Source organism: Fonsecaea multimorphosa (genome assembly GCF_000836435.1).
Source record: "Fonsecaea multimorphosa CBS 102226 unplaced genomic scaffold supercont1.1, whole genome shotgun sequence".
NCBI lineage: Eukaryota > Fungi > Ascomycota > Eurotiomycetes > Chaetothyriales > Herpotrichiellaceae > Fonsecaea > Fonsecaea multimorphosa.
In genome coordinates, this window is record NW_015971635.1 from 1,226,512 (window position 1) to 1,238,870 (window position 12,359).

Here is a 12,359-nt window from a genome sequence, read left to right on the forward strand (position 1 = left end):
ATACTTCACGGTCAACCGCCATCGGTTTCCTTTGTTGTGGCCCACTCGACGCTTTCGATTCCCTCCCACGGACCCCGTGCCACCACCTTCTTAGCTATAGCCAAGGACTTGAACACAATGACAGCAGTGCCCAGTAGGACCTTTCTATCTCTGCCTTCGACACGACGTTTCTTGTCTTTCAGCACCAGGACGTTCTCGACATCGCCGGCGGCGAAGTTCTCCTCGAGTGCCTCCTGGTCAATCTCCAACCCGTCTGCTTCCTTGATCCAGCGCACTTTGACAGATCGGTCTATCGAGCTGGAGGATTGCTCTTCCGCTCCCGCCTCGGTTGCTGCCTGTGTCCGGGCATGTGCCTCTTGAGCCTTGTGTGCCATTGCCGCCTCTCGCTTCCTCCTGTTCTCTTCAGCGATGCGCTTGATTTCGAGTTCCCGCTCGGTCCAGGTGCGCTTCACGCCGCTCACCGACGGGGCCATTCCTGTGGCGACGGAGCCGCCCTCTCTTTTCTCCAGCTCTTCCTTCATCTGTCGTCGTCGGCTTTCGAGAGCAGCAGTCTCCGCCAGACGCCTTTGCTTGGCTTCCCGCGTCTGGTCATATTTTAATTTCTCAGCCGCGTCTGTGAGAATATTAAGCGCGGTTTGCAGGAGCTGGAACTTCTCCAAGGTCTCGGGCGTGGGCTTGACTTTGTCCGGGTGATAGAGCCGCGAGGTTTGCCTGTAAGCACGTCGAATTTCAGACTCTGACGCCGTTGCTGGGATTGACAGCAGTTCGTAGTAGTCGACAGACATGTCTGCCTCGTTTGACGGCGCCATGCTTGAGCAGTAGTCTGTCTAGGTGGACGCTGTAGTTGTTGGTGGCTTTTTGTAGGCAAACACAGACCAGCGCAGAGGCGGAAGGAAGGACATAGGGACTGTATGCTCCACACTAGCAATTACGGTGCATCACACAGCTCTTTAGTGTAGTGATTTGAATCCTCAGATACTCGGCCGATCCCAGAGCTTCACAAGAAAGCATCACGTTTAAATCAAGCAATATTCCACAGTCCGTAAATGCGAGTAATACAGTTCTTTAAGGATATGACACTTTCTGTGGAAATTCTGTCGTCCCAGAATGCTTCTCCGTACAAGCGTTGTAGGAACAGTCGCACCTTCCATGTTTCCTATGTGATTCTCGATTTCCGTCGCCTTTCTTGACCCAACGACACCGACCCATCCTTGTCTTCTCTTTGCTCTTCTTACAACATCTCATTGAACCTCACTCTGCTCTTGATATGTCATTTCTCTAGATCTCTTGAAGATGACCAGGAGGTATGACAACTCGCCTGAAGCCAGACTTCGACCAGAACTATCATGATCTCCCCTGCCCTGCCCATATCGCTTTCGCCGTTGCCGTGGTCCGATCGAAACCACCCCAATCGTCCATAGAAGGTATGAACCTGTCGCGTCTGAGAAAATCCTGGCTGATTGTCGGTCAGAATACCTCGAGGAACTTCGTCAGGCCATTGTGACTCGGTCCCACGAACCCTCCATGACGACTCTTGACTTTGACGCAGCGATGTACTGGAAAAGTTCCTATCACAAGGCCGAGACAGAGCGGTTGAAGGTGGCCAATGAGCTGGATCGGCTGAGAAAAGAGAGAGATTCTCTTCTGGCGGGTGAGGAAGACCAGCTTTCGAAACGACAGTCAGCTGTTGGCAAACGCAAACGAGAGACTTCGGCGGTGTCGGTGAGAAAGGCCCAGCCAGCAGCCAAACAGCAAAAAGCCAGTCTAGACCTCGGAAATGACGATAGTGAATTGGAAATCGACAGTCTCAATATACCTCTCACAGGTGCGTCCCCGAGATTCAAGATAGCAGATACTAATCTGCAGCAGATCGTCAATCATGGCTTCATGGCTTCATATCCCTCCGTCACAGTCTGCGTCTATCAGATCCTGATCAAGATATCCTTACGAATTCCATCAAAGCTGCTGCGATTCCCGTCACCAGGTTACTTCGGAAGCGGCTGCGCGCAACACGAAAGACTTCCGCCAAGCAGGAAGACCAATCAGTCAAAGACCTTTGTGTGGCTTTCAGGAATGTCTACCCATCAATTCTGAAGGCTCTGGAATGCATCAAGCCACTGACAGGCGAGGACGGTGAAGAGTATTACCCAGCTCATCCCGACCTGGTCAGGGCATTTCAAGCCTTTCTGGGACAGCTCCACAAGCTCGCTTTGGATGAATACACCAGACAAGAGCAAGAAGTCAAGTCGAAGCGACGAGGGTCTGCTCACACGCATGAAAGCTTCGCACTGTCGAGTGAACCAGCCGTCGCCGAGGCTAAGGAGATAGTTCGGACGCTGATGAAGATGATAAAAGTGCTCGACGTCGCCAACGATGCCCACTGTGAACTCCTGGAAGGATACTTGTGCACTCTTCTAGACCATGTTGGCTCATCCTTGTCGCTTCTGGTCTTTGCGGACTTGACCGGGGCGAGCAAAAAAGGGCCAGGTCTGCTTGCACCACAGGGTTTGCTGGATGTTGCGCATCTTGACGCGAAGTCTGCAACAGGTACAGCTACAATTGAAGGGCCATACATTATCTGGATTTTGCGCAAGTCTGTGGAATTTTTGCTTGCAAACACCAAACACATGTCTGAAAAGTCCCAGCTCATTTTCACATTGCAGCAGTCCAACTCGAAGGAGATCGCTCAGGGCAAAAGTCTTCGTCGGCGAATTGAAGAAACGCTTCAAAATACCCTTCTTCGAGGTGTTTTTGGGGATGATGACGACACTTTCGACAACTCTCTGAGGCGTGAGGAGGAAGAGGAAGAGGATGTAGATTTGACAAAACTGGTGGAGGGGATCAGGGAGAAAGAATGCTCCCCGGAATGGTTCATTGGAGAGGTCTGGGCACATCTGGGCTGGGATATCTTATCTGGAAGGAGGAATGTTTGAGCCTTTGCATTTTTGGCGATCTGAACGGAGCAGTGGTAGACTTTTGAACCGCCTTGTCGAATTTTCAGGTCTTGCCGGATGTACACGAATTTTGAGGCCTGTCAGCTGAACCTCCTGCAGCTTTCCCAGACGATTCGCCGCGACATGACACAGTCTTGTCGAACAGATAGTGTTATAAATCTAAACCAAGCACTCTGATGGCATTTTCACCCAATATCTTCCTCTTTGCGACCTCGTCTTCTGGCAAGCAGCCGTCAATGGCCCCCTTATTACTCTCCACGCTCAACCACTTTGCCTCCTTGTCGTCTCCCAGGGGTGGGAAGAATGGATGATCGGTTCCAAACATTACTCGATCCACGCTTCCTGCCGCCTCGATGGCGGCTTTCAGCCCGGGCTGCCCATATATAACGGCATCAAGATAAATGTTGGAGTGCAGCACATCCCATATTGAGCGCTTGGGACCTTGCCTGTGACCGCCGTTGGCGACAAATTCCCGTTCGTGCGCCACACAGGATTCAATTCTCCCCGCCAAGAAGGGCAACGTGCCACCTGAATGAGCCAGAAGGAACTGCAGCTGTGGATGGCGGTCGAAGACGCCGGCGAGGTACATCCTTGAGACAGCGATGGTCGTTTCCAGGGGGAATCCCAAAGCCAGGGGTAAGACATGGCCGGACTTTGCGACGACCTCGGGGCCCCCAAAGGCGGAGTCGGGCAGGCCATAATGCGGGTGTAAAAAGACCAACGTCCCAGTGGAGGACAAGGCCGAGTAGACGTCATCCAAGGCCGGGTCGTCCAAGCCATTTCCCAGACCTGTCGTGCCCATGATGACGCCCTTGACGTGGCGGAGCGACTTCAAGCGATGGATTTCGCTTACGATGTCCTTTGCTGGGGCGGATAAAGGGAGACAGCCGAAGGCGTAGAGTTTCAGGCCATCATGAGATGACGACCCATTGTTCTCGGCACACGCCCCGTCGAGATCGTCGTTGATTTCCTGCGCCGTTTTCAGGGCCGTCCCGGGGTCGAGGAAGTCGAGCCAGGGATTTGCCAGGCTGATGACGCTACAGGAGATGCCGTGTCGGCGCATAAAGGCCCGCTTCTGGTCGAAGGACGAGTATGTGCTGTCGACGGGCCGGCCCCGGAGGGATTTGGGGCGGGATGGGTCGTCGTCTGAGGCGAGGATGATGAGTCGTGGGTCGGAGTCGGGAGTTTCATGGATGTAAGGGACTGTTGTGCGCGAGGAGAGGAGTTTGATGTATGAGGGCGGGTACATGTGGGTGTGGATGTCGACGACGGGAGGATCCATGTTGGCGGTCGTGAAGGGGCGCAGCGGCGGAGGTGTCGTCGTTGTCGTATAGTTGTAGTTTCAAGGTGTGTCTGCATATATGACTCTTCTCTGTTCTTGTCTCCTTTCTGGCAGGTGTGTATACAAGATGGTGATGATGGATTGAAGACGATGAAATTGATACCACGGGCACCTCCGCCACTAGCCATGATTCCTTATCAGGCTCCCATCCAATCATTGTCCTCTTCAACACCTGCCGAGAACAGACATTTTGCCTCCCTCGTCTGCATAAAAGTCACCCGAGTATATTTTTTGGGGAGATGTTGGGTTTCCTATTGCTCCTCCATCACGCAAAGGAGACATACCCCAGATTTCAAGTGTCTGCAAGTGAGCCGCATTCTGCAAAGAGCACGCCATTGTCGCGGAACCCAGGGAGACGATATCCACTACCATCCCCCCTTCTGACTCGTTGTTAGTAAAGGCAATTCTCCGGCTGCCTCTTCCACTATTACGGACGAGAACGATACCCATCCAGAGACTTGCTGCCACGCAACTGACTCAATCACACTCCTAGACCCACTTCAGCCTCGCGAGAAAGAAACATGGGCTCAGCAGGAGAAGTCCCAGAAGTCGCCCAAAAGGGTGTAGAACAAGATGATCTGATCATGCCGGTACGTACCTATTAATGGCTTCGTCGTACTTGTATGTGTCGGGCCTCATTATTGGAGCTGCTCCATACACGCTTTGCACCACCTGCCCCTTTCTTCTACACTCACAGACACCACCTTCCCCTTTCGACCACCTAACCTCTCACAGCTGATTGACTTCGGGGCCTTCATGCACGGTTCTGCAGCCACCAAGAAGGCCACCGCCGAGCAAATCTCCCACGCCTTCAAGACCTCGGGCTTCCTGTACCTGCAGAACCACGGCGTGCCCGAGGACCAGGTCTCGCGGGCCTTCTCGGAGTCGGCCGAGTTCTTCAAGCGGCCCCAGGAGCAGAAGGACGCCCTGAGATGGACCACTCCGGACAGCAATCGCGGCTACGTGACCTGGGGCCGCGAAAAGGTCACGCAATCGGACGATCCCGCAGAAATCGCCAAACTGCGGGCCTCCAATCCCGACCTGAAGGAGTCCATGGAGATCGGTCGTGAGGGCGTGGACGGGAAACCCAACCAGTGGCCGGCACACCTGGACGAAGCTGGCGCGACCTTCACCAGGGACATGCAGCGCTTCTTCCTCACCCTGAAGGACCTGCACGTCAACGTCATGCGCGCCATAGCCCTGGGCATGGGCATGGAGGACGAGCACTTCTTCGACGGCTACACGGATGCCGGGGACAACACCCTCCGACTGCTGCACTACCCGCCCGTGAAGAAGAGTCTTTGGCGCGCCAACCCGAACCAAGTCCGCGCGGGCGAACACTCGGACTACGGCTCCATCACGCTGCTGTTCCAGGACGACATTGGTGGCCTGGAGGTGAAATCTCCCAAGGGCACTTGGGTGCGAGCCAAACCCATCCCGGGGACCATCGTAGTTAATGCGGGCGACCTGCTTCAGCGCTGGAGCAACGACCAGATCAAGTCGACGAATCACCGCGTGATTCAACCCCCGCCAAAGGACGAGGATCTGGCGGACGAAGATCCCGACGCCACGGTCCCCGCTCGTTATAGCATTGCCTATTTCTGCAATCCCAACTTTGACCGTCGGATCGAAGCCTTACCGGGCACCTGGGAGGAGAGTGGGAAGAAGTACAAGGGGATTAACAGCGGGGATTATCTGGTCATGAGGCTGGCTGCGACTTATTAGCCCTCTACTTTGGGTCCTGTAAGATGGTTCTTCGTGCAGCACCGTACGAGATTAGCATGAGACTGGTGGATACGTAGGGAGGGAGGCACCAGTCTGCAATTCCACACGACACATACAACTTGCTCAGAGGTCAGGCCTTGATATGAACAGAGCAGCGATAGGAATGGACACGGACACATCGTGAAAACGCACGACGATCTCTGATTCGACATTCCTTGTTCCCCTTTCCTAATCTACCCTACCAGACAGAGTAGCGAAACACATATTTTCCTTTCTTAGCCAGGTATGTAGCCGGCTTTCCTCAATCCTCCAGTACCAGCTTCCGACGCAGGGTACGAACACGAACTACACACAGCAAAACAGTCAATGGTATATGTGTTTATATGGGTATATATATACATATATAATATAAGAGTGACTCCGTCCTCAAAACAGCCCAGCACCAAGACACCAGAAAACGCCAAACATGAATCGTTATAACCTTATGATGGACATAGAACCAGAAAAAAAAAGGGGGCCTCAGAGGCTAGAGGTCAAAACAGCTTCGGGGTGGGGAGAAAAAGGTGAATAATAAGATTTCCCGCCCACCCCCCGGGGTCTGGTAAGCTGGCGATGAAGTTCAAAACAGCAAAATTCGATAGGCGTATTTCTACCTATGGCTTTCAGTCATGCTCATGCTTCGCCACCGACGGGACTTCGTCTGCCGATTCCCAGCAACGTCGACGACCGGGCTGTTTCCGGCGCGTAGACCCCCGGCGAGGGTTCTCTGGGCATCTCCATCGCCATCGCCGTCGGTGGCAGTGGCAGTGGTGCTCCTCTACCTCGCATGGCCGCAGGCTCAGGGCTCGGACTTGGTCCACTTACACTCGCGCCTCTTGAACGGCCGCCACCGCCGCTGCTGCCGCCGAATCTCGAGTACTCGCCTCGGCCGTCCCGATCGCCGCCCCTCATCATGAAATCATTAAATCCCGTCCCTTCGGGCCTCCGCTCCCCGAGCTCCCAGTCCTGGTCATCCGCGCCGTCGGCACGGGCGCCAACGTCGACGCCAAACCGGCGTCTCTTGCCGATGAGTCGCCGCTCGCGCCACCAGCCCATACTGTAGCGCTTGCCGCCAAAGACGGTCTCGAACTGGGAGTCACGCATCCATTCCGCGCCGTCGGTGATGATCTGTTGACGTTCATCCAAGTCGGCCTCGTCACCATTTTCGTCGGGTCCGGCGTGGATGGATTCGGGTCGGTTGCCACCAACGACATCATCGTACCCGAATGACCGTCGACGGGGTTTGCCGCAGCATTCGCACAGTCCGTCGTCGGCGCTGTGGCACAAGTCGCTGCCCGCGAGGAGGGACATGGTCCCTGCGACGGAGCACGGATTGCATGGGAGGACGTGGCGGAATTTCGTGGTTAGCCATGCGGATGCGGCCAGGGCGGTCATGAGGCCGAGGAGGATCTGGAGGATCAGTTTGCTGTCTTTGTCTTGGACGAGGCGTGGAGTGTCAATTGTGGTCGGGGAGGTTATTGTGGAAGACGAGGTTTGGCGTCGAACAAGGCGGGTTGAAGTATTCACGCTGTTCGAGACGCTGCGCATGTTTGCGGAAATGGCCTGCGCCATGTAGATCCGATAAAATCTGGTGATTGCGTCGACGAGGACATCTTGGTTGTTTGGCCCGGCTAGAGATGCTGGGTCATGGGGTTGAGAGCCGTTGATGACGGCTTGGAAGAAGATGTCAAACGTGCTTGTACTCGACGGGTTGGTCGCCGGTGTGCCGCCCTCGCCGTTGAACACGGTCATTTCTTGAGCGAGGTTGTTCTGGATGCGGAAATCGAACGTCTTCACCCCACTGTGGTTGCTGAGCGGATTGTCGTGCAGGAAGACGCTGCTCTCAACCACTGCTGGTGGATGGCTCGAATCGATGGTCGTGCTATTGGGAAGCAGCGTGACATTTGCGTTAAGTCCTTGGATCTCCTGATAGCACACCATTGTCGTCACTTGGCTCCTGTCTGTGCTGTCGAGTTGAAAGTGGCCGAAAGTGAATGCCAAACTTGGGCAACCAACTGGTGGATTGTCGCTTATGTACTGACCACGATTCTCGCCATAGTTACCGTACGTTGTCGCATTCTCACCGAACAAGAGATCTAATTGAGCACCGGCAAATGTTCCCTTTCCACCTGGAGGCAGTGCGAAGTTGTTTTCGTAGAGGACAAAGTTATCCGTTCCAGTGGTACCGCCGAGCTGACATGAGTCTGGAAGTGCTGCTCTAGCCGTGATGAATGCTTGATCCGTTGCGTATGCGCTGTCGTCGCCGGCCTTTTGCGTGCTTAAGGAGAACGAGTCGCTGGCAAGTACATCGCATTTGAGATTGGCGCGAATAGCCGGAAGCACGTGGGATGATGATCCAGACACGGTCGTGAGTGTATCCTTTGTCAGAGCGGAGTTGTTCAGCGATAGCTTTGGAAACACGAGGCCCTCGTAGGTGAATTGAGGGTAGCTGAAATTCTGGTGCAAGATCAAATTCGTGATGGCCGCCGCTCCATTGTCGTTAGAGAAGCTGTTTGGCCATTGAAGGTCGAAAGAGTCCACTTGAGTAAGCGAAATACTCGCCCCATCAACAGTGTAATGCTGGACGTAGTACAAGCCAGAAGCAATGACGGCCAGGACACTGGCCACCGTAGCTGCGGTGATACTCAACATGGCACCGAGGCTCCGCGTCCTGAGAGCCTGTAAGAATGCCAACGGAGGTGACCTCCCGAGAATATTGTTGAGGACTGATCTTCTGTGGATGGCATTGCCTTCTGCCAGGTTGTTCCACGGAGTGAACAAAGCCACATTAAAATCAAGCATGTTGACCAGCGCTGCCAAAATCAGCATAACGAGACCGGGGATGTAATGGCTGTAGATTTCGGTCCATTTGTCGTCGGCCACGGTGTAAACCCCATTATGATCGTCAGAATGTCGCTGAACGAGCTCCAACGCCACAATGAGGCCCAGCGGCAGAATCAGGGTAAGTGTCAAGACCGGAAATGTGGCTGTGATCGGTAACCACCAATTAATTTCCATGGTCGGGTTGTTGGTCGGTTCGTCTGGCTCGCCCTCTGACGTGACAATTTTGAAACTCCTCGTCCCGGAATCTGTCGTCGCGATTGCAGTCCCAAATTCGAAACCTGCGAGGGCAGCTTTTTGATTCGCAAGGCTCGGTGCTCCCTGCTTCCGCAGCAGTCGATTCAGCTCCGTACTTCTAGTCAGAGTTGTCGCAACTGCCGCAATAGAGCTCGGATCGCGTGGAACAACTGCTCTAGGCGCGATGAAAATCAAGGCAATGCAGAAAAAGCACAGGAATCCAGAAGCCGAAGCCATCGTCCACACAGAAACATCGTTGACCCGAAGCCTCCGTTCTTGACGAGTCGCTTTTCCTCCTTCCACAGTGCCATCGTCCGGAGCTCTCAAAACTTGATGGACATACTGAGATAAAATTCCATTGGACATGTCTTGGGCAGCGGATATCATTGTTTCCGGGTTGATCAAAGTGTCGATGTTCTGAGAACCCTGGGTCAATGCCATGAGCGTAAATATAGCGCTTGATTCGGAAATAGCGTCGTCGTTAGTCGTATCGCCAAAGAGGACTTGCGCAGCGATCGAAGCTTGCGTCAGGACATTGGTGGCATTCCAATCCGAAAATCCTGGAAGTGTGCTATTGCTTGCTCCATCTTTCAGCGTGACTGTTACGGCGTCATCACTGCTGAGTAGCCGGGTGTTGTTAGTGACCTGGGCCCTAGTCATCGAATACGAAGGGTTGCAGAACACGTTCGTTACATTGTTAAGGATCCTGGAAACACCACTTGCGATGGTGAATGAACCACCTGCGAGGTCGGTGGCGTTGTCAAATAGTGTCTGCTGGTAACTGATGTCGGTAATCGTGAATAATAACCCTGACGGACCATTTGAATCAGGAACACTGGCATTCGTGGTCCCACAGAAGACCTGCTGCATAGTACCATTGATCTGGCGCGCCGGGACAATCTCAGTGTATGGATTGTCCGCTGGCACACTGACTGAGGAAAGTTGACGGCACACATCACCCGCATCGATGGTGAAGGTGATGTTGCTCGAGGTCGCAAATGCGCTTGCTGAGTTGGTGTCGTTCACAATCCGCGGAGTCTCCAACTGCACATTTAGTATTTTGCATGCCATAGTCGGCACAAAGGCATCGACTTCGCCAGATATTATCGCATCGTCGCCAATTGGGGTATCAGAACTGACTGTCAAGGCACTGTATGCCAGATCCAACCTAACACCATTTTCCAAAGGCACACCCTGAGCCATACTCCCATAGTATGCATACACCGGCTGGGCCGAGAAAGTCGAAGGATTGAGGGCGGTGTCCGGGTCGAAAGAGTCCGTGCTAAATCCTCTGGCATGGACGGTCGCACCCTTCTGAGCCACCTGTGTTGGAAGAGCGACCAACAGTCCCGTCGCAAAGACCGTGACAACTTTTAGTAACATGAATCCAGTGATGGACGCAATAACGGCAAAATGACTGTTTTTAAACGCTTCGAGTAATGATACAAGTTGAAAATTCGAAATATAATCGACAAGAAGACTTTCGGACGGTTTGATCGGTCCGTCCTGGAGGGCATCGTAGGGCATCGCCAGTTTGGAATGGTGGTCCACCATTCTCCAGGCGGCCACGACGACAACGACGATGACAGTAGGCGTGTACGCCCATGCATAATGGTTCGTTCCCTGGTCAATGTGGAAGCCATCATTCTGCTCATCAAAGTGCCAGAGGAGAATCAAGGCGATCAGAAATCCGGCAAAGACAAGGGCGAAGAGTCCCAAAAACCATTGCTTCAGCCAGAGGGGAGTCCACAAGACCGGCCCCGGGCCGTGAGGATGGAGTAGATAGCCATCGTCCGTGGCGACGGCCGAGTGCGGGCGGAATTTGATGGACTCGGGCTCGTCTTCCTCTGGGACCGGGGAGATGGGCACATATTGGCGAACTTCTGGTCTTTGCGAGAATCTCGGCGCATACTGTCTTATGGCTGGTGGTGGAGCGTGTACTGAGGGGAACCGAATAGGGACTGGTGCTTCTAGTTGAGCCGACGACGACACCTGCTGGGGTTCTGGCGAGGGCTGTCGGACTTCTGGTAACAATCGCTCGGAGCTGTCCTCAGCAACTTGAGCACGGCGCTCAGCGTCGGTGATGGGGACATTGAGATAGGCGCTGGGTCGACTGTCTTCTTCCATGATTTAGGCCAGAAACTGAGGGCGACATTGTTGGTGTGTCGGTTGCCTGGGCCTAATCCATCCTCTCTCCTTTTTGTTCTGTCTTGGGTTTGTTGTTCTTCGTCCTGGAGATTCTTGTTTCTTTGGTAAAGAGTTTCAAGAGACTTGGACTTGGGTTTGGGTTGGAATGACTGCTGGTTTTTTCAGGCCAGAAATCCGAAGTTGCCATTCGAGTCCAAGGCCCAGCACGCCCAGGGACAAAAAGACCAACCAAGGCCCCAGGAACAAGGACACCGGACAAGACTAAACGGGGCTCTTCGCTTGAAGCCAGACGCCTGGTGCGCCTCAGCCGCAAATGAAAAGAATAGCACACGGGGGTCTGGGCAGTGGGCAGTGGGCAGTGGGCAGTGGGCATTAATTGATTTGGCCTGGGGGCCCGAACCTTGCTGCTTGGTCCCTGGGTCCCTTTGCAAAGCGACGGCCGCCCAAGTGGCAAGGACACGAAACACGAAACACAGCCTTCATCTCGCCTTAGAAGCTGGGCTGGTTCTGGTCTAGCACGCCACGTGAGCCTTGTTCACTCTGGCTTGCTCCTCACTGTCCTCAGCCTCTCACACGCCAGCTTCTTATTCCACTCTAGGAAGAAGCCACTCACTCCGGGTGCCACTACTGTTGAGCGTGGGTCCCTGTTGCTCTCTGCTTACTCTTCAGCTCCTCGTACCTTTCCGTACACTCTCCTCCTCTGTGTCGGTGCCCACGCCGTGACTGCGCCTTCCCCAGGCTATGACTGAGAGACGGGGGCACTAATACCCAGTACCTAGCACCTACAAGATCCATATCGCTGGCTGTCAATATTCCGGTCGATCACGATCCCGTTTGCCCCCTCCCTCCCACAACATGATGACACGAAAGAAATGGGAGTTCTTGTGGCGGTGGATAGGGTGTTTTAGACATGGGATCTAGTCCTCTTTGTCTAGATTGCCGATCGACAGACACGAGTTTGCGCAGCGCACGAGTTATTACTCTTGCCAAAGGACCTCAATCAGCGCAGCCAAACAGCAAGTAGGTGGACAGAAGCAACCGTAAGCTGCATCGCATACAATGTTGAGCTTATT

The 12,359-nt window shown here is 54.0% G+C and overlaps 5 protein-coding genes across 5 annotated transcripts; 2 read left to right on the plus strand and 3 right to left on the minus strand.

Moving 5' to 3' along the window:
• Nucleotides 1–11: 11 nt before the first annotated feature.
• Z520_00466 (uncharacterized protein) lies at nucleotides 12–809 on the minus strand (the record flags this gene model as incomplete). The annotated part of the gene is made up of 1 exon (XM_016770987.1): nucleotides 12–809. One exon carries the CDS (start codon nucleotides 807–809, stop codon nucleotides 12–14), a length of 798 nt encoding a protein of 265 aa, XP_016637897.1.
• Nucleotides 810–1,306: 497 nt separating this feature from the next.
• On the plus strand, nucleotides 1,307–2,933 carry Z520_00467 (uncharacterized protein; the record flags this gene model as incomplete). Its single annotated transcript, XM_016770988.1, has 3 exons — nucleotides 1,307–1,424; nucleotides 1,472–1,825; nucleotides 1,870–2,933. The coding sequence occupies 3 exons, from the start codon at nucleotides 1,307–1,309 to the stop codon at nucleotides 2,931–2,933; spliced, it is 1,536 nt and encodes a 511-aa protein (XP_016637898.1).
• A 172-nt stretch (nucleotides 2,934–3,105) lies between these two features.
• Z520_00468 (uncharacterized protein) lies at nucleotides 3,106–4,236 on the minus strand (the record flags this gene model as incomplete). The annotated part of the gene is made up of 1 exon (XM_016770989.1): nucleotides 3,106–4,236. The coding sequence occupies one exon, from the start codon at nucleotides 4,234–4,236 to the stop codon at nucleotides 3,106–3,108; it is 1,131 nt and encodes a 376-aa protein (XP_016637899.1).
• Nucleotides 4,237–4,817: 581 nt separating this feature from the next.
• Nucleotides 4,818–6,021, plus strand: Z520_00469 (uncharacterized protein; the record flags this gene model as incomplete). The annotated part of the gene is made up of 2 exons (XM_016770990.1): nucleotides 4,818–4,886; nucleotides 5,032–6,021. The coding sequence occupies 2 exons, from the start codon at nucleotides 4,818–4,820 to the stop codon at nucleotides 6,019–6,021; spliced, it is 1,059 nt and encodes a 352-aa protein (XP_016637900.1).
• A 672-nt stretch (nucleotides 6,022–6,693) lies between these two features.
• On the minus strand, nucleotides 6,694–11,265 carry Z520_00470 (uncharacterized protein; the record flags this gene model as incomplete). Its single annotated transcript, XM_016770991.1, has 1 exon — nucleotides 6,694–11,265. The coding sequence occupies one exon, from the start codon at nucleotides 11,263–11,265 to the stop codon at nucleotides 6,694–6,696; it is 4,572 nt and encodes a 1,523-aa protein (XP_016637901.1).
• Between the last annotated feature and the right edge of the window lie 1,094 nt (nucleotides 11,266–12,359).